Below are 25,511 nucleotides of genomic sequence, written 5' to 3' on the forward strand. Positions count from 1 at the left end.
TCTATAATTCATATATTTAAAAAAAAAATATATCTTTTTCTAATATTTTAAGACTAAAAATTAAATAATAGAATATGCCTAAATTAGATTATTTATAATTTCTTTGGACAAACAATTTACAAAAAAAAAAAGTATATTTGTATTGACATCTTAGATTTTCCTTTATGTAGTCTGCTTAGAATAGCTAATTGAATTATTGTTTGCACTTCATAGATCGATAATAAAAATCAAATAAAGTAAACGAAACAATTATGCCATTTAGCTAGATTTGGATGGTCTCTCTCCCCTAACATAAGATAGAAGATCCAATTACTTTATATATATATAGCTGCTAATTAAACAGAAATATTGCAGTTGTAGACTGCAACTTATTTATACATAAGTGATTACTGGTGCTTAAGAGTAGCGTTGACAGGATTTTCATTTGTGATCTTCATATTCTCTAAGTAGGACTTTCCATCAATCATATTACGAGAGAAGTAATCACTTAGATATTTCTCCAATCCGATCCTTTTGTATAGTGCAGGATTTTCAGGGCTTATGAGATTCACTGCAGGTCCAATCTCAGCTTCATACTTTGGATTAAAGAACATTCCCAGTGATAACCTTTCCTTGTCTGAACTCACCACTGCCCTATGATCAACACTTTTGTATATTCCATTGCTCATCATCTGCATATTCAAGAACATCCATCACCTTTCGAAAAAAAAACACTTAAATTAAAGTTTCATTATTTTTTGGAATATTTTTTTTTTAATAATCATCTGCATATCCAAGAAACAATCTTATTGTTGTTTCAAGTACTCGTCCTCAAATTAAAAAATGAAAAAAAAAAGTTTATCATTTTAAATGAAAGGACGTGTTTTGATATATATTTCTCTTCACAAAATAAGAAAGAGAGAGAAAGAAAAAGAATAAAAAATCAATAAATATATATCAAAACATATGTTATTTCACCCCATTAAACGTGTGGGGTGGAGGGAATCTTTTGTACGCAGTCTTACCTTTGCATAATTGTAAAGATGTTATTTTCTGGATTCGAACCCATGACCTTTGAGTCATGAAAAAAGTTTTACCACTGCTCCAATTCGCCCTTTTAAATAATAAATTTTTTTTTATGGAAAATACAAGAAATGATGATGGCGTTACAAACCTCTAGAACATCCCCGATGTTGACAAGAAGAGCATCTGGCATGACATGAACTGGAATCCAAATCCCATCTTTCTTAATCTGAAGGGCATCCACTCCATTCAGTTGGTTAAGGATGGTGAATCCACATGCATCTGAATGAGCACTTATCCCCATAACAAGCTCAGGTTGTGGACATGGAGGATAGTATGTCATTCTTATAGCTTGCTGCCCATCCTCAAACATCTCTTCCATCTCTCTCTTTTCTATCATCATGGCCTTTCCCAGATACCCCACAAGTGTTATGGCCAGATTTTGCATTTCAATTATGTATGATTCAAGGATAGTCCTGAATAGAATAATTAACACATATAAAAATATTATATTTATATGCATGTCTTGTGGTATATATATATATATGTGTAACATGCATGATTTAATTATTATGTGTATAAACCTGAGTGATGAAGGAAACTCTGGAAAGAGATGTGGTCTTCGCCTATGAACAGGGTTGGTTATCATATATAATTTATCACCCCAATCAAGCTTTTTATTTGATCTGATTACAGCTCCATAGCCTTCAACTTCACCTGGCCTGTGTTTGTACTTCATCAATTCTTCTGAGGGAAGCCTGAAGAATTCTTCTATCTCATCTTTAACCTTTTTCATTACTAGTGGACTCATTCCATGGTTCACCAGCTGCATGCATATATATACATATATATAGTTTGTAAATTCAGAAAAACAAGGTCCATTAATATTATACATAAAAATTATGGTTGAATTGAATGTAATAGTTTCTAAAAAAGATATATGGGGGAAATTAGATGGTAAGAAAAATATATAGAATTAATAACTAGCAAGTGTCATAAAACTTTTCAACAAAAAAAAAAAAAAAAAAATCTAGTGTTATATATATAAAACCTGGAAGAAACCCCAATCTCTGCAAGCTGAGTGCAATTTCTCTTGTTCAAGTTGTGTAGAGTCTCCATGAATCAATTTTTCAAAGTCAATAGTTGGAATTTCAGGAGAAAGGGTTTCATTTATGGCACCACGTTCGTCATTGTCTCGAACCATATAGGAAAATTGGGGAAGTGAGGTTATGGATTTTTTTGCAAGCTCTTGAATACTCACCACTGTTTGGGAGCTCTCAGATCTTGCAGCTTCAGGAGATGCCATTGTTCTTCTAATTCTAAGCCACTCTTAACAATCACACACACACACATATATATATAACACTAATGCTATTTGTCAAATAGACGTTTCGTTCATGAATGTGACAAGTTGACAGCTCACTCTTTTCTCTTTCTTATTTAAGACAATGATTTTATTTTCTCAGTCTATTAAATTCAGTTTGAATTTAAAATAGTATTCATTAAAAACACCTACTTAATGACGAAATAAAATATAGGTAAAAAAAAAAAATTAATCTAACATAAATGAAAAATAATATACTATAATCTGAAATCAATTACCTTATATATCCTCTTCGTAAATTTCCTAGTAGTTTCTCAAATTACTTAAAGAAATATTATTACGTATTCATTTAAGACTTATTTATCATTCTAAGTACAAAAATGTATAACAATTTTGTTAGAAGAATATATATATATTTATATGAGCATTAGGAAGATTAGGAAAATGAAAATCAATACTTTCTTCTTGTGAATTTAAAAATATAATATTTTATTTTTTAATAATTAAGAAAATTAATAAGAGGATTCATCAAAAAGTAATAGAGAAATGTTATAATAAGGTAAGAGTGATAGTATTAACTTAATAAATTATCATATGCCTTCTTCATTTCTTAAAACAAGAACATAATAATATTAGGGGGCTTTTGATACAGGAGAAATTTTTATTTGTCCGGAAATCTCGATTTTCAAAAATATAATTTTTGCATTCAGTTTATAATAATATCTGAAAATTTAAAATTTAAAAAAATTTAGTTTCTCGAGAATCTCTCAAAATCCCGCATACCAAACACCTCTTTAAGAACTTATACTTTTTTACTATTTGATTTTTTAAGCATTTAATATCTTTGTATGTTACATTTAAGATGAATAAAAGACGGGGATATACTTATATCAAGGTTATATCAAGGTGTTTAATGAGCACTTCCAAAAAAATTCCCTGATATTGAGTAAAATTTTGAAGAGAGTGGTTGAAAAATGGCGTTACTATTGACTTTGTGATGAGCAAAACAAAGAGCAGCAGCTTTAAAACGGGTTTTCCGAGGAAACCAACAAACAAAGTGAAATCACCTCTTACAAGGCGTCACTTCAACTCCACCGTATATTATTATTCAATGCTCATTTTGTTTCAAAATCATTTATGTTTCTGTGGTTTGTTTCAAAATTATTTATGCTCTTGTAATTTTTTTCCTATTACATATGTTCCTGTGCTTTGTAAAAAATAAGAAACCACAGGAGTATATGTGATAAAAAACATACTCTTTTACAAACCACAGGGGCATAAGTGATTCTGAAGTAAACCACAAGAGCATTGGTGAACTTTTCCCTATTATTTAAACAGATATATATTATTTAAAAGGATACAAGTTCTCTCATTTTAAATGATTTACACAAAGTATGACCTGACGTACTTTGTATAAATCTAAAAAGTTTCTTTTTAAACACCCTTCATTAATTCACCTAAAATTACATAAACACCCTTTGTTAATCAAAACGACATAAATTTTGAGGTAGCTATAAATAACCTTATCTAAAGTGGCTATAGAAATATTGAGCTTGATTTGGTACGTACGATTATCAATAAGCTGAGAATCAAAAGTGTAGTATAACAGGTTGAATAAATTGGCTAATTAAGAATACATGCAAGCTAAGGGTGTCAAGGTTAGAAAGACAAGTGGAAGAAAAAAAATGAGTGACTTGTGTTGTGTTGTGTTATTGGGAAGAGCAAAGGGTTGAGTTGTAATGGTTTTTTCTTATTTGGGTTTTGACATATTTCTTGAAAGTGAGAGAAAATGGTGGAAATATTAAGGAGATATATGAGAAAAGATATCTTCATGGATTATAATGAATAACATATACTTTTACATTTAATATATTTTGAAATTGAGAAAATTCTTAATAATAAATAAATCGAAAGGTTTAAAATTAATATAAATGGATAGTCAGAATTAACTCACCAATAATAAGTTAACAACACTTTCAATGGAAGGAATGTTTACTTAAGACATTCCTTAAAGTTTAAGGATTAATAAGTTACCATATACCCATCCATTATGCAATTTGTTAAATCAAATATCTATAATTATAAAATTTTTATTTAATAGATATGTGACCCCAATCCTTTGTTAGAGGAGAAATTTGATTTTATTATGTTCTTACATCAAAAAAATTATTTATTTATTTATTTTGTTTACAAATAATAAGATTCGACTCTCAATCTAGAAAAATAGCATGTTTTGTTGTTTACAGTCACGTTCACCCCTATTGACAAAATTACCGGTCTGTTGACAATTCTGCACTTCCAAATCCGGACTATGATAATGAACAAAATGATTTTATGTTTTCATCTTGGATTCAAGCAATTGAATCTTTAAATGTTCTTCACATAAGCTATTAGTTTATTTTACATTTTTAAAAATATGTTTTTCAAGGAAAATTTATTTCTTGAGCATTGTAAACACTAATAGAAATGTTTTTATTTTCGGCGAAAAAAATTCCGTTGAAATTATTGTCGGAATTTTTAACGGAATTTGATTTTTGTCGAAAATTTCGACGGAAAATAGATTTCGTAAAAAAATTTCGACGGAAAATGAATTCCGTACAAATTTTTCTACGGAATTTTGAAAGCGTCGAAGATCTTCGACGGAAAAAGAATTCCGTTGAAAATTTTTGAAAAAAATTAAAGAAAAAGAAATTATATTTTGTGGAGTTTTCGAGGGAATTTCTATTCCGTCGAAAATTTTTGAAAAAAATAAAAATAAAATTATATTATATTTTGTGGAGTTTTCGACGAAATTCTTTTTCCGTCGAAGATCTTCAACGGAAAAAGAATTCTGTCGAATTTTTTTGAAAAAAAATAAAAGAAAAAGAAATTATATTTTGTGGAGTTTTCGACGAAATTTCGATTCCGTCGAAGATCTTCGACAGAAAAAGAATTCTGTCCAAATTTTTTGAAAGAAAATAAAAGAAAAAGAAATTATATTTTGTGGAGTTTTAGACGGAATTTTGATTCCGTCGAAAATTTTTGAAAAAAATAAAAGAAAAAGAAATTATATTTTGTGGATTTTTCGACGGAATTCTTATTCCGTCCAAATTTTTTGAAAAAAAAAAAAGAATTATATTTTGCGGAATTTTCGACGGAATTATTTTTCCGTCGAAAATCTTCGACGAAAAAAGAATTCCGTCAAATTTTTTTGAAAATACTAAAAGTAAAAGAAATTTTATTTTGTAGAGTTTTTGACGGAATAGAAATTCCGTCGAAATTTTTTGAAAAAAATAAAAGAAAAGAAATTATATTTTGTGGAGTTTTCGACGGAAAAAGAATTCCGTCGAAAATTTTTGAAAAAAAATAAAAGAAAAATAAATTATATTTTGTGAATTGTTTGACGAAATGTTGATTCCGTCGAAGATCTTCGACGGAAAAAGAATTCCGTCGAAAAATTTTGAAAAAAAATAAAAGAAAAAAAATTATATTTTGTGGAGTTTTCGACAGAATTTTTTTTCCTTCGTAAATCTTCGAAAGAAAAAGAATTTCGTCGAAATTTTTTGAAAAAAAAAAAAAAAAAAAAAAATATAGTTTGTGGAGTTTTCGACGGAAAAAGAATTGCGTCGAAATTTTTTGAAAAAGAAAAAGAAATTGCTAGTGACAATCTGAGTGTCAGATGGGTAGGTATAACATGTTGATCATTCGATGAACTCAACTAGCTTTGTGACAACAAATCATTGCTAGTACTCTGTGATAACAAAGCATTACTAGTGCTCTTTATTCAATACATTAAATGCACAAAAGTCCATATCATTGCTAGTGCTCTTTATTCAATACATTAAATGCACAGAAGTCCATATCATGTATTATGCTAAGTATTAAAAATGGCTTACACAACTATCGAGCGGTGTACAATAAATATATATTGTACTACAACCTAAGAGTGATAAGTTTTGCAGACTTAAGATCATAAGTCTCTTCTTAATACACATGGATAATAATTTTAAGTAGGTGAACTTGAAATATTCCTCCCTATCAAGGCTCTCATTGACTTGAACCCTCGTAGGTCCTTTTCTCTATCTCTGACCATCTTTTTTATTAGGAGCATCATCTTCCAATTTGGAACTGGCCATGGTGAGGGAAGTGCCTGATTAATAAAATCACATCATAGTAAACCCCTGATAAGATTATATATATTGGAGCGGATATAACATTAATTCATCAATAAATAGTCAAACAGTTTGTCAAATCCGGAACTGTTCTTCATTTTCCAGTTCTAGAAGTTTGTATTCATAAATTCATATAAAATAAGGTTCTAACCCAATTGCCCTGAAATTTTAATATGTTGTAGGGGATGTGTGGGGCTTTACGTTGATATAAAATATGCCCCAATTGGAGTTCTACAACTCCCGAAATGAATTTTTTAAAAACTATTACAGATTTATCAACATCATGATTTCCGAAAAATGTTTCTAAGTAAATTTTGACTGCAAAAGTGGTCCTTAATCAAAGAATGACAAATTCATGGTACCTGATTAATGGATCACAAATATATATAGGTCTGATTTCTCCATGTTTTTGGAGCATAACAATTCCCCAATTTCAAAACCCACACTTGCCACTTGACTAGGTTCATCACATATACTTATCAATCTAATCCTTGCTATCATCTACTCACCTTTCAATTCATTCATGGATACTTTGCTACATAAATCAATTACTCATCAACCTTAAACATACATGTTACGAATACTTTCATCCCAAACCAACAACCAACATATGATATAATTCATTACATCCTTTGAAAGAAAATCCTTTTCACACATAAGCGTACATGGTTCAATATAGATTTTTTTAGTATTAGCCACTCAACATGCTTGTAGCATCAGATCCTACCATACAATACAAAAAGAGCACACGTTTCAATAATGGAAATGCTGGTTGTCTAATATTTCTTCATACATATATCTTCACAATGATATATTCCTTCATACATATGATATATTTCTTCACAATGGAGAATTTGCTTTGTTTTCTAAGTATGGCATCTTGTATAATTGTTTTTGTATTTACTTAATAATGTGAGTTTTAAAGGCACTGATAAATAAAATGCTATAAAAGTAATATGTTAATGATAATACAATCACCTTATTAACGGGACCAATGTAGATGTAGTTTATGTCTTCCTCGTGGTAGTGTATATGGTCCATTACATGATAGAGTGCATTCTGCCTTTAGCTTGGAGCAAGGCCAGTGCATGAGAAGAGGTTCCCCTACATTGTGAAAAAAACCCCATAAAACATCTTGGATCATTAGGCGTGGATCATGATACAAATCTATATACAATAATTAGTTTACAATATATTATAATTAGAATGTGTAATTCCTTTGTAATAAGAGTAATAATTTAAAAACTTTTTTTCGAGTAAACTAGAATTCTTTTACATATATTTTATGTTAACAATCTATTTTGTATTTGATGAGTCTCCAATTTACTATGTTTTAAGGGCCAATATGAGTATGAAATTGAATTAAAAGTAATTAAAAGTTATGAGAATTATAATTAAATTATTATTTTATTCTTAATAATATTCTCATAAGATTTTTGATATTTTGCAGTAATTTCATCTCAATAAAGAGATAAAGTTGCTTTGGATTTCTGAATCATTGAAGATTTTATCAAATCTTCCTTTAAATATTTTTAAGGAAAATTTTCCATTAAATTAAAAAGAGGAAGATTTGAAGGATTTGGTCAAAGATATGATTAGAAGATTTGGAGGAGATTGAAATCAAGAGATATGATCAAGATTTGAATCAGAAGAGATTGAACCAAGATATACAATGAGGATTTGATCAAGATTTCTAAGCAAGGCACAATTCTATAAATAGAGACTCAGACACCAAGAAACAACAATCTTTAGCTGGAGAGAATTCTTGGAGACTCACACTGGAAATCAGGATTCTTCTTCTTCTTTTCTTTTTCTTTTACGAATTCTTTTTATTTTGATTTGTTAGAGCCAGCTATGTCTGGATAGTTTGTTTTTGTAGTTGATATCACGGACCCGATGTGAATCCTTTTTATTTTTTGTATTGGTAATACTTAGCATAATACATGATATGGACTTTTGTGCATTTAATGTATTGAATAAAGAGATTTGATATTGATATGTTGTTTACTTTGATTATATTTTTTTATCAGGTGTGGTACGTAAAATTGATAATAATTTTGTAGAAAGAAATTAAAAAAATATTTAAATTTTTTAAAAAAAAATTATATAATTTTTTGACGGAACACATTTTTCGTCGAAAACCATTACAACAATTTTCGACAAAATTCATTGATTTTTTGTCGAAAGCTTTTGACATAATCTATTTTCTGACGAAAACCATTACATCAATTTTCGACGGAATTCTATTGATTTTCCATGGAAGATTTTCGACGGAAATTCATTGATTTTCTGTCCAAAATTTTCGACGGAATCTGTTTTCCGTCGAAAACCATCATAACAATTTTCGACGAATACCATTGATTTTCCGTCGATAATTTTGGACGGAAATAACTTCAGTCGAAAAATTTGACGGCTTGTATTCCGTCGAAAACTTCATTTTCGACGGAATTTTTTCGTCGAAAAAGTTGACTTTTCTAGTAGTGAAAATATATATAGAAATTTTATGTTATACACCACCATTACCAATTGTATTAAAATTACGTATAAACATATAAATATAGTGGTGTGCATACGTCCAATTGAACTAATTTTTATGAAGAACTAAACCGAACTGGTTTAAACTAATTCGGTTCAAAGAATCAAATTTTTTTTATCCCAAATCAGTTTAGTTTGAAAACAATTAGTTTATTTTGAAAATGGTTCGGTTTGTTCAGAATCAGTTTGTGTCGAACCAATTTTGAAAAGAAAAAAGAAAAAATTCAAGAAATAAAAATAAAAATAAAAATAAAAGAAGCTACTAAATAAATAAGAAAAATTGAGAAAAAAAAGAGAAAGAAAATAAAAGAAGAGAAAAAGGAAATAAAAAAATAATTTGGTTTACGAACTTGCTTTTTAAGTTACTTCGATTTTTGAAGTGGTTTTTAAAAGTAATTTGGTTTTTAAACTAGTTTAGTTCATAAACGGATTTTTTTAAAGAATTATGTCATAAGCGTTTAATTCAGTTTAATTTTTTAATTCTTTTCCACGTTCTGTAAAAATAAATGCTTATGACAAATGATTACCCAGAAAAAATTTCTTTTTATCGATTTGTTCTTTCAAAGTACAATTTGTTAATCATTGTGTTGCTCTGTCCAATATATATATATATGTCATACATTAGAAGTAATAATTATGAGAGGGACAGACTTATATAGCACAATTTGTTATAGAGAATATATGTGTTGTTTTAAAAGATACAAATTGAGATCATCTTAAAAAAGAGATTGACAAAAAAAAATGTCAGTCCAACAAAAAAGACATTTAAAATAATTAATTTATGTCATTTAAAATGACACATTTTTGTCTTTTTTATAAACTTGAATGTAGTTTAAAACAAATGCTTAATGAATTTAAGAGGGTAATCGTCCTTTATCTAATTCCACCACTTCTATAGGTGCCGTGTCATTTCCTATAACTCGTAACAGTAATATCATATTAATTTCAAATTAATTGATGTAAAAAGATTATGTATCCAATAATTAAAAAAAGTAAATAAAAAAATAAATCAATATTTTTTTACAATTTAAACCAGTTTAAAATGTGAAATTAAAAAAAAAAAAACTAATCATCTAGAAGTCCTCGTGTGCTAGTTGTATTGATGTAAGCATTATATGTGTTTGATCTTTTGTTGTATAATGATGTGTGATTTATTATTATTATATTAAAATATTTAGAATTGGTATTTTTTTATAGGTATTTAAGTATATTTTTATTTTTTAAAATAAATTATAAATTTGCATACATTTATCGGGTCATACGATTAAACTAGTGATTCACTGGTTGAACTAGTGATCAGGTGGCCAGTACTTTAATCGAATCAATGACCGGACCAGGTTTAATAATATTGATTATAGCTAAGTTTTTAAATACTGAATAAATTTTCATGACGTGGTACTTGTGCAGTAAATCTCGAACCTTCTCTTTAGGATTGTAAATGGGGTAGGCCGACCTTCAATGCCTATGGCCTAACCTATATCAGGCCAGACTCGGCCTATTAAATATAATTAACTAGAGCAGACCTATATTAAAAAAAAGGCCATAAGCTCTCTTTTACATACCGGCCTATAGGCCAGCTTATATAATATTATTTATTTTAAACAAAATAAATAAAATTATTATTTAAATAATTTTGATAATAATTATTGAATTTTTAATAAGTTTAAACACGTTAACATGTCTAAGCTAAGTTTTTCATTTTTTAAATATGGATCAAACCAAACTTATAATTTGGGCCTATATAATACTAATAGTCCAGACTTATAATTTGGGCTTATATAAGGCCAACAGTAACAGGTCAGATTAGGCCTACAATATTTTATTTATATAAACTTAGGAAGTGTATTGGATTAGAATTTTAAAAGACTTTTGAGATAAAAAATCTTATAGATTTTAGAAGACTATTTAGAATTGGAGAGACTTTAAGATTTTTTTTACAATCAAGATTTCATAAGATTGGATTTTAAAGAATTTTAATAGAATTTATAAGATTTGAAAGGACGATATGGATTTATAAGATTTTAAAAAACCATATGAATTTTTGACAAAAATTCAAAATTACAAAAGGGAAAGGTTATACTTACAACCTATTTTTGTTTACAACATTTTACAACCATATCTTAACCTTTGATTTCCGTCAATCAACGGTTATCATTCATTGCAAATTAAATATTAACTAATGAGTTTGATTTGCGAAAATAATAACCATTGATTGACGGAAATAAACGGTTAAAATATGGTTGTAAACAAAAATAGGTTGTAAGTATAATTTTTTACATAACAAAAATAACAAAAAAAGCAATGAAATTAATAAAAAAAAGTAAAACCTTATATAATTTTCTCAATCAATAAAACATAATATAATTTTTAACAAACATTCAAATTTACCAAACAACAGCTTTTCACATATCTAATGGGTTGAAAATTATCTTCTCCATTTGGTATCAAAGCTATGCATATATATTATAAGACCCAATTTTTTTAATTATAAAAATAATTATAAATTTGCATATAGAACCTAAAGTTCATGATAAAATTTCATTTGGAATTTTTGGCAATTGATCTTGAAAACTTTGGGGTTTTTGTTGTACATGATGAGAATTTTCTAACCATATATCATATGCATATTTTCATTAAATATTCTAAGAAAATTTTGAATCTGAAATTTTGGGTTTAATTACATGAAAGTTTAGAAAAAAATTCAAAATTTTTTCAATCAATACATTGAAACCTTAAATTGCTTTAGGGCTTTTGAGAAACAAGTTTTTAGTTATCTATTGACACAAAAATTGTTTGAAATCGTTTTCTATAGTTAAGGAATTTCGTTCATGAATGTATTGTTACGAAATATAGGGTTCATATTATGAAAGTTTCAATCTTTCTTTAAATTGATATTGTTTCATTGATGTAAAACGAAAATTGGTTTGAAGGTTTTATGTTGTTTTTAATACAAAAATCACACGTTTTTGTGCCAAGAAAAATCGCGACCCATAGCTTGGAAAATCACTTTTTAAACTTCCAAAATTTCTAAAAATTGGCTAAAAAATATATTATTTTTGAGATAGATTATATTAAAATCTCGTTGGTTTGTTGTTTCTGAATTGTTTTGTGATTAAAATCTCTCAAAAATGTGCTCTTTTTGTTTAGTTTTGACGAAACTTCAATGGCGGAACCCAATTTCGAGCAGTCAACCTACCAAAGGAAGAAGAAAACACTGCAATAGAAAAATCTCAAGAAATCTTATGAATTAGGGTGAGATTGTGAGAGAGACATCTTATTTATATTTTTCTTTAAAAAGTCTTACGAAATTCACACCAATAGAAAATCCATTAAAATCGTCGGATTTTTGAATACATTGTGATTTCATTGTGTAAAATTCTGTTTGAATACCAACAGATTTGGACGGATGGTAAAATAATCATTTAAAATTCTAATCAAATATCACTTGACTTATTTTCAATCCATTAAAATTCTAATCGAATTAAAATTCTAATCGAATACCCGCGAATTTTCTTGTCAAGAAACAATCCATTAAAACCTTTTGAAATCTCAGTCCAATACACTCCCACTCCCTCGCACTATTTAAATCAAATCGTAACCTAACCTATTTACCCCTTCTCCTTTTCCATTTTTTTCTTTCTGCACCGCCGGCCAACTTTTTTCTATCTATTACGAAACCCTCGGCTATCAGAACCTAACCCATTCTCATACTTTTTCTTTTTACCTGGTTTAAAAATCCTGATTGGAAGATGACACACGAGGCGACGGAGAAGAATGCAGTTGTGGTGACTGATTCCTTCTCATTATCAGATACCAATGGCAACAGGGAAACTTCTGAACTTCTAAAGGAGAAGGTTAGTTTTCTGAATCTTCAGATTCAAATGTTTTAGAGTCTCTTGATGACATGTTAATATCAATTATTAATATTAATAAAAATTGTTGCTATAAAAATTACTAGATCAGATTAGAGTTTGGAGTCCAAATCTCCTTCTAATGTCAAAGGCTTTTGTTTGGACTATGATGTTCAATAGAATTAATACTAAGGATGTGTTTCAAGTTTGTATGTCGCGTAAGGCTGTTTGCCCTGATATGCATGTAATGTGTGGCGCTTGCTTAGAATATGTTCCTCACCTGCTCTTACATTGTTTTGCTTTTGTTTCTTTAATTTTTTTTTTGGCTGTTTATTATTCTTTTGTTTAGTACACAAAAAAAAAAAAATCATCTTCCTTTCGCAGGTCACAATGTCTGGCATGACCAACCTTGGTGTCGACGATGGAAGAACTGAAGATGGAAGCACTGAAGATAGCACTGAAGGTGGAAGCACTGAAGATGGAAGCACTGAAGATGCCTTTAACAACAAGGGCACTGCTGAACTTTTAATTTGGTTGAGTTATTCTCTAATTTTTTGGTCTTTTGCGACGGGAAAATGAGCAAATTGCAAATCGGTTATAGTGTTGTATTTTCGTTTTAAAAAAATAAGGGAAAATTTCAAAAAAAAATTCCTATAAATTTTCTCAAAATCACTTATTCCTTTTCTTGAAATTTTTAATCATTTATCTCCTTACTTAAAATTTATTTATCATTTACCTTCCTAATTTGATTTAAATTTAAAAAAAAAATATCAAAACTACCCTTAATAAAAAAAAAGAAAAACAATGTGAGGAAATGATCACCGTTGTCGACCACTATCGGATTCTCTTCATTTGTTCAATATGGGTCATAGGCTAACGGGAACTCAGATTCCCAGACAGCTAATCATCGTAATATCTAAGCTTTCAGAGAAAATTATTGTACATGTTTTTTGTTTATTATTTTTTAGTTACGTACTATGAAATTTTTTTTGGCACAAGAAGATTAATTGATAGGGGCAAGAGACGTGCTATCTCTTAGTTAAATTAATTTGAAATTAATGGTTGAAAAAAAAAATATATGTCGTTAATTTATACTAACATTTGGATGCTATATAAACAATGTAAATTATTTAAATCAAGGAATCTTATTAATAATTCAATATTTTGGAGAACATGATGGATGGTGCTAACTAATAGAAAATTATAATTTAGACAATACATATATGCAATATTTTACTATGTAATAAAACAAATGAATGAGAACCAAGGGTCAGCCACCTGTATCTGGAACAGCATAAATAGAGAGACCCAGAAAAGCAGAAAAAAAGTACGTTGCAAAAACGGACTTTTTCAGCGTATCGTGGCTCTAAAATATTGATTTCATTTGAATTTCCAGTTATCAGCTGTGGCCTGGACTATGAAATTAAGTAAAAATGGTTCTGATCATGAAGTAATTTCAGGGGGTTCACATGATCAGCCCAAGTAAAATTGGTTCTGATCATGAACTAATCCAAACAAGCCATGCGTATATAATTCAGTATAAACAAACAATGTTCTACCAATAATCCCCACAAGAACACACGCCATTCTTAAAGTGATGAAAGCGACTAGAATCTCTTACTACGATCTCACGATGAACAATCTTAGCCATAAGTTTTATTGCATTATGACAATCGCCACATACACGAAGATTTTTCATAACTGTTATTGTACTGCCTTCCACAGTGCTAAGCAAACCAAATGCAATTGCAAGCCTTTCACTATGGTAGGACAGCATTTCTTCTTTCTGCTCAATTTCAACATCATGCAAAGCGAATTGTTGATCAGGAACATAACCTAATTCTTTTAGCTTTACTCCTAACCAGTCTAGCTTTTGATAAATTTGCTCAGTAAGAGGATGAGACCTATCTGCAGATAGAAATTCATGCCTCAGTCCTTTCAATGTTAGCCAACTGGATCCTGGTTGTTTTACAACTCCATTATGTTTCATTGTTCTCCTTATCCGAGCTACTTCATCCCATCTGCTTGAAGATGCATACAAGTTTGATAACAAAACATATGCAGCACTACAATCAGGATCCATTTCAAATATCTGTTTTGCAGCTCTTTCGGCAACATCTAAGTTAGAATGCATCCTGCATGCACTCAGTAAAACCAGCCATACCATTGAATTTGCTTTCATAGGCATGCTCATCGCCAGTGCTTCTGCTTCCTCCAGCTCTCCACACCGGCCAAGCACATCCACCATACATGCATAGTGCTCAATTGTAAGTGCAACTGATCTTTTCTGGCCAAAATATCTGAAGAAGCACCTCGCTTTTTGTAACATCCCAGAACGGCTACAAGCAGAAAGCAAACCAGTTAATGTGATTTCATCTGGATCAACTCCTTCACGCAGCATTTGGTTAAAGAGTGCAAGAGCCCACATGCCATATCCATGCTGTGCACAACCAACAATGACTGAGTTCCACGAGACAATACTTTTCTGACTAACCCCCTTAAACACAGACATCGCATCACCGATACACCCACATTTACTATACAAGACAGCAAGAGAACTTCCCACATATACACCAGTTTCCAAACCCATCTTAATTACAGCTGCACGGATCACTTTCCCCTTCTCAAGATCCTCTAATCCACAACACGAATTCAAAGCACTGGTGAAGGAAGACTCATTTGGAAGCACACCGATTCTCATCATTTCTCCAAAGACCTCTAACGCCTCTCGATGCTTATTATTCAAACCATACCCTGTCACAAGAGCTGTCCACACTACCACATTCTTACGAATTACCTCACCAAAAACCTTGCACGCAGTCTCCATTTGGTTGCAACCTGCATAAAATGTGACAAGCGAAGCAGATATAAATTCATCAAAACAGCAGTAACCCAGCTTGAACATAGAGCAATGAATTTGAACACCCACATGAAAAGCCGATATTTTAGCAGCAGCTGACAACCCACAAACCAAACTAGTAGCAGATGGATGAACACCAGAAGCCACCATGTTCCGAAAAAGAAGCAAGGCTTGATCACTCTTTCCGTTGTGGTCAAGCCCAGCAATAATGGAAGTCCAAGAAATCACATCCCGAGAAGGCATTTGACAAAACAAGCGCAAAGCATCATCAACTCTACCATTGGCACAATATCCATGAATCATTGAATTCCAAGCGGCCACGTCCTTATAGGGCATAGCCCAAAACAAGGTTTCAGCATCCTCAACTCTTCCTAACCGCAAACACCCATCAACTACGGTGGTCCAAGACACAACAGTTCTCTGAGGCATTTCGTCGAACAGTTTCCGTGCAGTAACGAAATTGCCGCAATCGAAGCAACCCTTTATGATGGAGTTCCAGGAAACGACGTCCTTAGAGGGGATTTGATGAAAGAGATTGATTGCTTCGGGAAGCATGTGGTTTTGGGCGTAACCGAGGAGCATAATGGTGTAGAGGGAAACGTGAGGGGAAGGGATTTGATCAAAGAGGGCACGAGCTTCATCTAAACGATGATTGTTGATGTGGTGTGAGAGTAGATACTTGAAGGAGTTTTTGGATATAGAAGTAGAAGTAGTAGTAGAAGTAGAACCACACGTGAATGAAAAGGATCTCGAGTTTCGAATAACCAATGCGAACACGTTCTCCCATCGTAAACGGTGTCGTTGCACGAATCGTGTAGTTGCTATGAAGGAGGTTTTTGGCATGAAGAATGCGCCAAAATCACAGTTTCAAAGTTGAATGAAGAAGCACGATACAAGGAAATGAAACCATGGACGAAGAAACCTCTAAAAATGAATTTTGACATTGATTAAAAATGTTTAATAATGTTAAAATGTATTTTGTAAGGGTTCGTTTTTTTTGAGTTATTATAATTAGGGAAAGGTTATTCTACCTATTATTTTATTTTATTTTGCCTACAACTCTAAAATATCATTAGATCAGAATCTTAACTAGCATTTATCTTTCTCTCTCTTTGAGATTCTGATCTAATAGTGTTGAAGGGTGGTAGGCAAAGGTAGACAGAAAAAATGGTAGGTAGAATAATATATCCTAAATAAATAACTTTATGTAATGTTGATCGAAACCGTATTGTTTTGGGGCGAAAATCATAGTGTATTTGTAAATTTTAATTTATTTCAGGATTATAATATATTTTAATTTAGTCTTTATATGAAAATATGTTTTAATTCATTGTTATTCTTATAATTATTTTTAATTGATCATTTACTTACGAATTTGATATTTGTCCTTTGAAAGGACATTTGGTGCTTTTAGGTGAGTGAAAGAAATACAAAATGAAAATCATGGAGTAGAAAATAAGTATTTTTATAATCTAAAATTTTAACTAAAATAATCATCATTTAAAAAGGATAAACATTTTTTCCTTTACTATTTGTTATTATTGATATTGGAGTTATTAAGATAAAATATATAAATTATTTTAAAAAATAATATTATTTAGTGAGACAAAATATTTTATTTTTGTTTTTATATTTCGCTTGATCTTTATACTTCACAATAATTTGGGTTTGTTTTTTTTGCAGTTACTGCATATAAGTTATTTGCAGTAAACTCAATACGACGTCGTTTTTGGACGGAAATCATGATGTTTTTATAATTTTAATTTATTTCATAGTTATTATAGTCCTTATAATTATAATTTTCTAATCTTTTAATCCCAAAATGAAGTCGTTTTGAAAGTAAATGCAGATAACTTATCTGCATTAACTTCAGAAATATTTTTCTACAATAATTTAATATCAATCTCACAGGATTATAATGGCAACATATAACAAAGGTAATATTAAAAATAATTATACATGTACTGATCAAATTAAACTAAATTTAAAATAAGTATAATATATTAGGACAAAAATTATATTTTAATCTTTAATCCTTACAATATAATTACTAAAAACTTATTTCTTTAAAATATTTAATAGCGAACCTTGGAGTTTATATTATATAACAAAATAAAAAATTATCAAAGAATTAAAGTATAAGTCAGATCAATTTATATTATCAAATATTTAATAGTGAATATTGGAGTTTATATTATTTCTTTACTAAATCTAGCATGATACAATGCCTAATTTTTTCCGGTCATATTTCTCAGAATTGGGTTATAATAGATTTTTTAAAGTATAAGTTGTTAGATCAATTTATCTAAATAAACCTTTTCTAAAAAAATCTTGACTTTAACCTTAACTAGGCTAAATTACAACATATATCCTTAACAAGGTGCTTGACTTATCCTATCCACAAGGTACTGAAATAAAGAGATGGATATAAAGATAACATGATAGAAGAGGGTTTTTGACTTTTTTACCCTTCATTAATTAATTAATAATCATTTTGTCCCTTATTCGAAACTATCTACTAATCTGCCTCTCTTTAATCGATTAACTTGAAGATTTAATCGATTAACTTGAAGATTTAATCGATTAAATGGTCGAAACTGACAAAAATGGTTGACTTGAAGATTTAATCGATTAAATCTTCATGTTAATCGATTAAATCTCCCAACAGATAATAAATGTTAAATCTTCTCCATAAACAAAAGCATATTCTATGCATATGAAGCAAATCAACAAGTTAATAAGAGTTGATTGTGATTCGTATTTAATAGGAGCTGATTGCGTTTTGTATTTAATAAGAACTGATTGCGTTTTGTATTTAATAGGAGTTGAATGTGTTTTGTATTTAATAGGAGATGCTTGCGTTTTATTAGGAGTTATCAATTGTCACCAATTCAAATGTTTATTTATTGGCCGCATTTCAATGAAATGAGTAACAGTGTACATACTACATACCAACATTTGAATTGGTGATAATCTGTAACCAACTCGTAAAATGACAGCTCCTAATAAAACGCAACCAGCTCCTATTAAATACAAAACACAATCAGCTCCTATTAAATACAAAATGCAATCAATCGATGCTTTCACACTCATTTGGTATATTTAATCGATTAAATATAATTTTTAATCGATTAAATCAATTAAGAGGGAGATTTAATCGATTAAGAGAGATATTTAATCGATTAAATCTTTAAGTCAACTATTTTTGTCAGTTTTGACCATTTAATCGATTAAATCTTCAAGTTAATCGATTAAAGAGGGGCAGATTGATAAATAGTTTCGAATAAGAGGTAAAATGATTATTAATTAATTAATGAAGGACAAAAAAGTAAAAAAAAAACCTGATAGCAAAAGATAATAGAACTTAAAGTAAATTTGCTTAGGACACACTCAGTGTTTGGTGTAAGGTACTAGAAGAGAGAAGAAGAAAATAGTTTAATAAAGGGCCACATTAACTTAATTTGTAGCCGTTTTTGTCTTGCGCTATGAAGCTGGAGTAACCGAGTAAGAACTAAGAAGTGACTTTCCCATTCTCACCTACTTACATTTTATATTCGCGGTTATATCAATTGAATCATATGGTAAAAAAACATTAAAATAAAATCTAATCCTTGGGAAATTCTTCATATGAAAGCATACAAGATCGGTTCTTATGCGACTAAAAAAAGATATAATGTTATTAAATTTATTAAATAATGCAGTAATAAATTATTAAATAATAGTATAAAATTTTGTTTAATAGAATTAAATTAAATTTGGTTGATTGACTATTTTATTCATATTTTAATTTCTTTTATGATTTTGTCTTTTTTTTAAATAGGAAGAAGTATTTATCATTTTTTTTGGTAAACAAGTATTTATCATTTTAAATGACATAATTTTGTATCATTTACAATAAAACTATGTCGTTTTAATGTGTTTTTGGTATTTTTTACATTTTCTTTTATAATAAAATTAGAAAGAAAAAGAAAGTGGAGGAAAGAGAACGCAAAAATACATTAAAATAACGTAATTTTATTAAAAATGACACAAATATATAACATTTAAAATTATAAATATTTTTCCCTTTTAAATAATATATCAATTTGTCCCTTTATTTATTTATTTTTTTGGTATAATTTGTCCCTTTATTTAAATTATATATTAATATGTCTTTGATTAAAATTTGACAAAACTCTAATGCTTGATAAGTCATTTTTATTTGAGTAATTGAATAAGTGTTGATCAAATTTCTATCATACGAGGGCGAATTAATTTATAATTAAAAAAATTTAAATTATAATTTGTAAAGATAAATAAAATGATAAAATAAATTTAAAACGGGAATAAAATATTCAATCAGCTAATTAAACTCTATGGATTAGGGTCTCTAGTTAATGAGTTGTACATTGATAGAAAAACTTTTGATTAATTACGTCATTCAATCAATTCGGACAATAATAGTCATAATGCAATCTCACTCTATGTAGATGAAAATAAATGCCATACAAAATGTTGCACAGCTGTGTTTTTTAATTTTACTGATTTTTTCATTTTAATATATCAAATCATAAATAAAATTGAGAAAATAAGAACTAAGGGGATGTATTAGATTGGGGTTTCAAAAGATTTTAATGGATTATTTTTGCATAAAAAAATTCATTGGTATTCAATTAGGATTTTAAAAAATTGAAAAAAAAGTCATGTGATATTCAATTAGGATTTTAAAAGTTTATTTTAGAGTTTGTCTAAATCTATTGGTATTCAATCATGATTTTAAATAAAAAAATAATAATCTTGTGGTATTCAAAAATCTGACGATTTTAGTGGATTTTCTATTGGTGTGGATCTCGTGAGACTTTTTAGTGAGAAATATAAAGAATGTCTCTCTCGCAATCTCACCATAACCCTTAGGATTTCCTATTGTAGTGTCTCACAATCTACCCTAGCATTTTCTCAAAGCCAAGGTATGTTCTTTTTTGACTCTCGTATATTTTCTTAGGTTTGGGTATTCCTCTTTTATGATCAATAAGTGTGTTTGTTGTATGTATTTATCAGGTTTTGCTATTCCTCCTTCACATTAATGACGTGCTTCGTTATTTATTTTACGAGAGTTGTATAGAGTTGACAATAAACATATATCTAATCTCTAAAATTGAACTAATAAGCTTACCACATACATTCTTTGTCGACTTTCTTCTTTTGTATATTGTTTGGATCATAATGAGCATAAAATTTTAATATTCTTCGTGTTTGGCAATGATACATATTAAAAATCTTAGTATTCTTCGTGTTTGGCAATGCTACATTCTTCGTGTTCAATATTCGTCATGCATCATTGAGAAATGTAATTGAGAGGATATTTGACATATTTAAATCACGGTTCACAATTTTTAAGTCAGCACCTCCATTTCCATTTAAAACACAAGCAGAGCTTGTGCTAGCTAGAGGTGGCTTCCTAAAATATCGATGATTGGACGAGTCTTCAGCCTTGAAATGAGTCCGGAGTGCGCACGATTTGATGTTCGAAAGGCTCTTTTGCTAAACATAGAGAGGAGATGATCAGGCTAGTGTTCAGTGAGTGAGACCTTTCTTTGGAGCACAAAGGAGATTTCTAATTGCAGTTTGGCCTTTCGTCAGAGGCCGGCCCGTAGGCTCCTGACCGAGAAAAAGAAGTGAAGTTCCAGAGGTCGAACAAATAAAGTAGATAAAGAAAAGTTTGGTCTTTCTTCAAATGCGATATTGGCATCGAGAAAGCAGCGCTAAAAGAGCTTAGCCTTGAGTAGACTGCGGTCTCGCAAAGCCGGTCACCGTCTGCCTAAGATCCTTTCTTTTCTTTGGAAGAGTCCAAACAGGCTAGCTATACTGTATGCTTAACACATGCAAGTCGAACTTTTCGTATATAAATGTGGGCTGGAGAGTTTGGATCGAAATGAAATCCCCATTTACTCGATTCACTTCATTCGTTTACAGGTCACTTCACTCTCTTTCTTTATAGAGTCAGCCTGTCTCGCGCGAAGAAAGAACCAAGCAAACCGCTTTCACATCCTATGTCTTGCGCTTGACCTATCACCAGCTCTCCTTGGGAAAGAAAAGAGCTTGCAATGCGGGCTACTCTATTAGATCCTATTCGTTCGGCTGGGCTGGAAATGGCTGCCTCACTGCGTGGACTCCTACCATCAAAGCAAACTAGCCTGGCCCAACATGTAAACTTTCTCCATGAAATGGGCTTACCCTATGATTGCCGGCTGACAAAAAGAGGTAAAGATTGAAACATTCCTTATTTGGTTTGGCTTGCCTATCTCTTTGCCTTTCGATTTCTATCTTTCTCTCAGAATCAGAAAGCCTGCTTCGCTTCCCAAGAGATTTAGGGAAAAGGGCCTTGTCGGCCACCGCTTGCTGACGACGGAACGCATCGTCAATGAAAGGGTCCTCGCGTTGGACTTAGTTGGAAAGGTAGGTGTTCGGCATGTCCCTTGGTTGCGCACTTTTTTAGTAGGGCGGGTAGCTTTGGAGATCCCATTCCTCACGTTTACCGTTGTCCCCAGACTTCACCCTTTCAACACTTGTATACTTTTTCATTTCAATAGTCAGGCGTGTCCCTGTCTCCAACAAGTGTGTGATCCACTGATTCACTGAGTGACTCTTTCTTACCGCGGCAGTCCCTATCTCTGAAAGCCCTATCAGACTTCCTCCCTAGAGAAGGGACTGCCTTCCAAGACGGACTCCATGTGATCCCCCATCCTTCAGGGGATGGAGCCAATCCGAGGTACATAGGTACGAATTAGACTCTCCCAGTCGGCAGTTATGTCATTAACGACATCTACCATCTGATCAGAGTCCGTCGGAGTCACTATTGATTCTACAACTTTATTAGTCAATCTCTTGGCTAAGGGTATAGCCCTTGCAAGAGTGAAGAATGATAAGTAGAGTTTCACTAGTAAGTCGGACGTCTCATCTTTCCGACTTGACTACGATGGAAAGACGGGAGAATCCTAGGATACCCTGACCTCGTCAACGAGACAGGAAAAGGCAAGAGGCCAGTTTTCCGGGGCATAAGCTTGCTGCAATGACACAGCACATTTAAGTAAAGCGCAGTGAACAAGAAACCAGATTTCCGGACAAGCCTGATCACCTCCTTAGCAAACAAGTGCGCTCCGACACAGAGCTCTTTGTTGAGACCATCGGTCACTACCAAGATGACTCGATTAAGAACCATCTTAAGTAGTGGAAGACCTTCCAAGATCTTCTGCCTTAATGGCCTTAAGTCGGAACAACTTGTCAAACAGGGTAAGGTTCATTTCAAGAATTTATGTAACCTTCCTGGTCCTGGTTGGGAGCTCTCTCCACAGGACACGACCAAGTGAGCTAACAGGGGGTTTTTTCGCTCCTCTCACATTCGTTCGAGCTGCTTCGCTCCTCTTTTCAAGGAGACTCATCCACACCTCCACTGACCGCCGCGCGTGGCTTCCGGGTCACCTAACGCTACACCTCACTTGCTCCGTCCAAGAAGCCGTCTAACCTAAGGTAACTATTCGGAGAATAGGTTGTAACACCGGATATTCCGTATTAGTTGATGCAACTCTGACTAAGGTGGATCTGGATATGATATTGACCATAAAGCAAAGCGGATACTGACTTCGAAAGTGCTCTTAATCACTTCTTTCTTGGCCTTCTCTTCAATCCAATAGCAAGAGAAGGTAGAGGAAGACAAACCTTATGTCAAAGCTTCATGCTTACTTTTTTACCCTACTTCCTACATGCCTGATCTTAATGCTTGCTTGGAGAGCGCAAATCCTGTAGCGGTAAACCAATAGCAGCGGAAAGGCCGACAACACCTGCTTTTCCGTCTTGCCTTTGCTACTTGAGAGAATGCCTTGGACCGAGACCGAAACTCTTCCCCTCATCTCATTAGCAAGAAAACCGCTTGAATCCATTATTTAAGTAAAGCACTACTTATTTATTTTTATTCTTATTCAACCCCGAAAAAAGTATCTTTCATGCTTCAATCGAGAATGCTTGCTGTCAGGCTTTCGTACCGAAACAGCTGACTTGCTTGCATCCCTTTGATTGCTTAGTCTCTCCTCCTTGCTGCACTATTATGGTACATCGGTCTAATCCTCTGATCCCGTGACTTGCCTTTCATTTACTTGTCTTTATCTTTCATCTTTCTATCCTATGCAATCCATATATATATAGAGGAAGATTCTATGAATATCCCCATCCATAGTCAAGACTCTTCTCAAATACGCAGTTGCCAGATTACACTAAGCCATTTTCAGTGTGCTAATTCAACCTTCTTTATAAAGAGGATATGCCATATGGTGCCCCGAGGATTAGAGCCAAGAAATATACATCACATCGATCTAGCCTAATAAACAAGGCTCCATTCCGGCTTAATTCATTATTGCCTCCTACCGTATGGCATCTCCTCTACTTCAATTCAAACTAGCGCTTCGCCCCTTTCCTCTTTCTTTGCTGCAATAGATGAGATTGGCATTGGCCTAGTTCCAATCCTTTGTCAAGTCACTTAAAAGCAGCCTCCTCATTTGCTGCAGGTGAGAAAGGGCCTTGCTTTCCGCTGGCCTGATTAGTAGTAAGAAGACTGATGATCTACCCGTCTCCGAGGGGGTAGACCTGCCGGCAACTCCTACGGCAAAAGAAAAGCGAACTCTTCCTTCCTTAAGCAGCGCTATGCTTCATCCATCCTCAAGGTCAACGGTTCTAGCCTCCTGAACCGTCATAATGGACTTATAAAAAGCCTCTTCTGCCATTTTTACCGATTTGGCTATTTGGGCCGTTTTACTCATTTCTTTGATTACCAGGGCGACTGCCCGCTCTACCACGTGCATAAACTAATTATCTCATGATAGGCCAAAGCGTGACCTTTTTTCTGGCCAAACTCTGTGACAGGGATATAAAGAAGGGTGTAATCCCGATTTCTCTAAAGCGCTACTTTCCCGGCCATCATGCATCGCTCCAACCTCCTATTGCCACAGCCTTACAAGCAAGAAGTTCAAAATATCAATAGGGACCTTACTGCCGTTCCCAGCTTAAGCGTCTACACCTCCCAACAAAGTGAATGTACCTTATGGAACCTCCGATAGGGACTTGGATGAGGCCCCTTATTGATAGCAAAGGGCCTTCTCCACCTGCTCTGTAGATGGAACCTTCGTAGAGCTACCACTTTCGATAATCATTTTGGTCTTATTGCCCCGGCCAAGGGCACACCACATTCGAAAGAGATCCCTCAGACTCCAGTCCTACCCCGTCTTCTTAGGATTAAGGTTGCAGCACAGTTTAATGTAGAAGTGGCTATGATAGCAAAGAGCAGAATCCATTTCTTAAATTCAGATAATAGTGGAGAGCACTGCTAGAAAGATAAAGATGGCGATAAGAGATTCGTTCTGTCTTTCTTCACTTCTGATCTTTATCTATGATATTAACTTGAACTTGAAGACGAGTCTTATTCATAACTAGAAAGCAGATCGAAAGAAGCATAGGTACACTTCACACTAACCCAATCCAGATGAAACTACTATTATAGTATAGGAACCCAGCTTCTCTTTTTTAGCGAATAAAGATGGAAGTCGCTCTTACACTGACTATATTCAAAATCTTTCTAATTTATCATATGAAAGAAGGAGAAAGGGGGCTGCTACTGCAACCAAGCAATTGGTGCAGACGCTCTACGATGCAATCAGACAATGAGAGAGCGGACTCTCTTTCTCTAAGGGACACTTCCTCATTTTATTCCACCCTCCGTGGAGGGGGAGTACCATGTAGTTAGGAAGATGATCGATGCCTAA

The 25,511-nt window shown here is 32.0% G+C and overlaps 2 protein-coding genes across 2 annotated transcripts; both read right to left on the reverse strand.

Moving 5' to 3' along the window:
• Nucleotides 1-386: 386 nt before the first annotated feature.
• Nucleotides 387-2,308, reverse strand: LOC133306306 (oxoglutarate-dependent flavonoid 7-O-demethylase 1-like). The gene is made up of 4 exons (XM_061506611.1): nucleotides 2,054-2,308; nucleotides 1,587-1,828; nucleotides 1,154-1,478; nucleotides 387-671 (listed from the first exon to the last, which is right to left on the reverse strand). The coding sequence occupies exons 1-4, from the start codon at nucleotides 2,306-2,308 to the stop codon at nucleotides 387-389; spliced, it is 1,107 nt and encodes a 368-aa protein (XP_061362595.1).
• A 12,005-nt stretch (nucleotides 2,309-14,313) lies between these two features.
• LOC133306301 (pentatricopeptide repeat-containing protein At5g46460, mitochondrial) lies at nucleotides 14,314-16,624 on the reverse strand. Its single transcript, XM_061506605.1, has one exon. The coding sequence runs from the start codon at nucleotides 16,564-16,566 to the stop codon at nucleotides 14,419-14,421; it is 2,148 nt and encodes a 715-aa protein (XP_061362589.1). The 5' UTR covers nucleotides 16,567-16,624; the 3' UTR covers nucleotides 14,314-14,418.
• Between the last annotated feature and the right edge of the window lie 8,887 nt (nucleotides 16,625-25,511).

Source organism: Gastrolobium bilobum, unplaced genomic scaffold (genome assembly GCF_033153095.1).
Source record: "Gastrolobium bilobum isolate Gb01-03AN ecotype WA unplaced genomic scaffold, APGP_CSIRO_Gbil_v1 utg168, whole genome shotgun sequence".
In the NCBI taxonomy this organism is placed as follows: Eukaryota; Viridiplantae; Streptophyta; class Magnoliopsida; order Fabales; family Fabaceae; genus Gastrolobium; species Gastrolobium bilobum.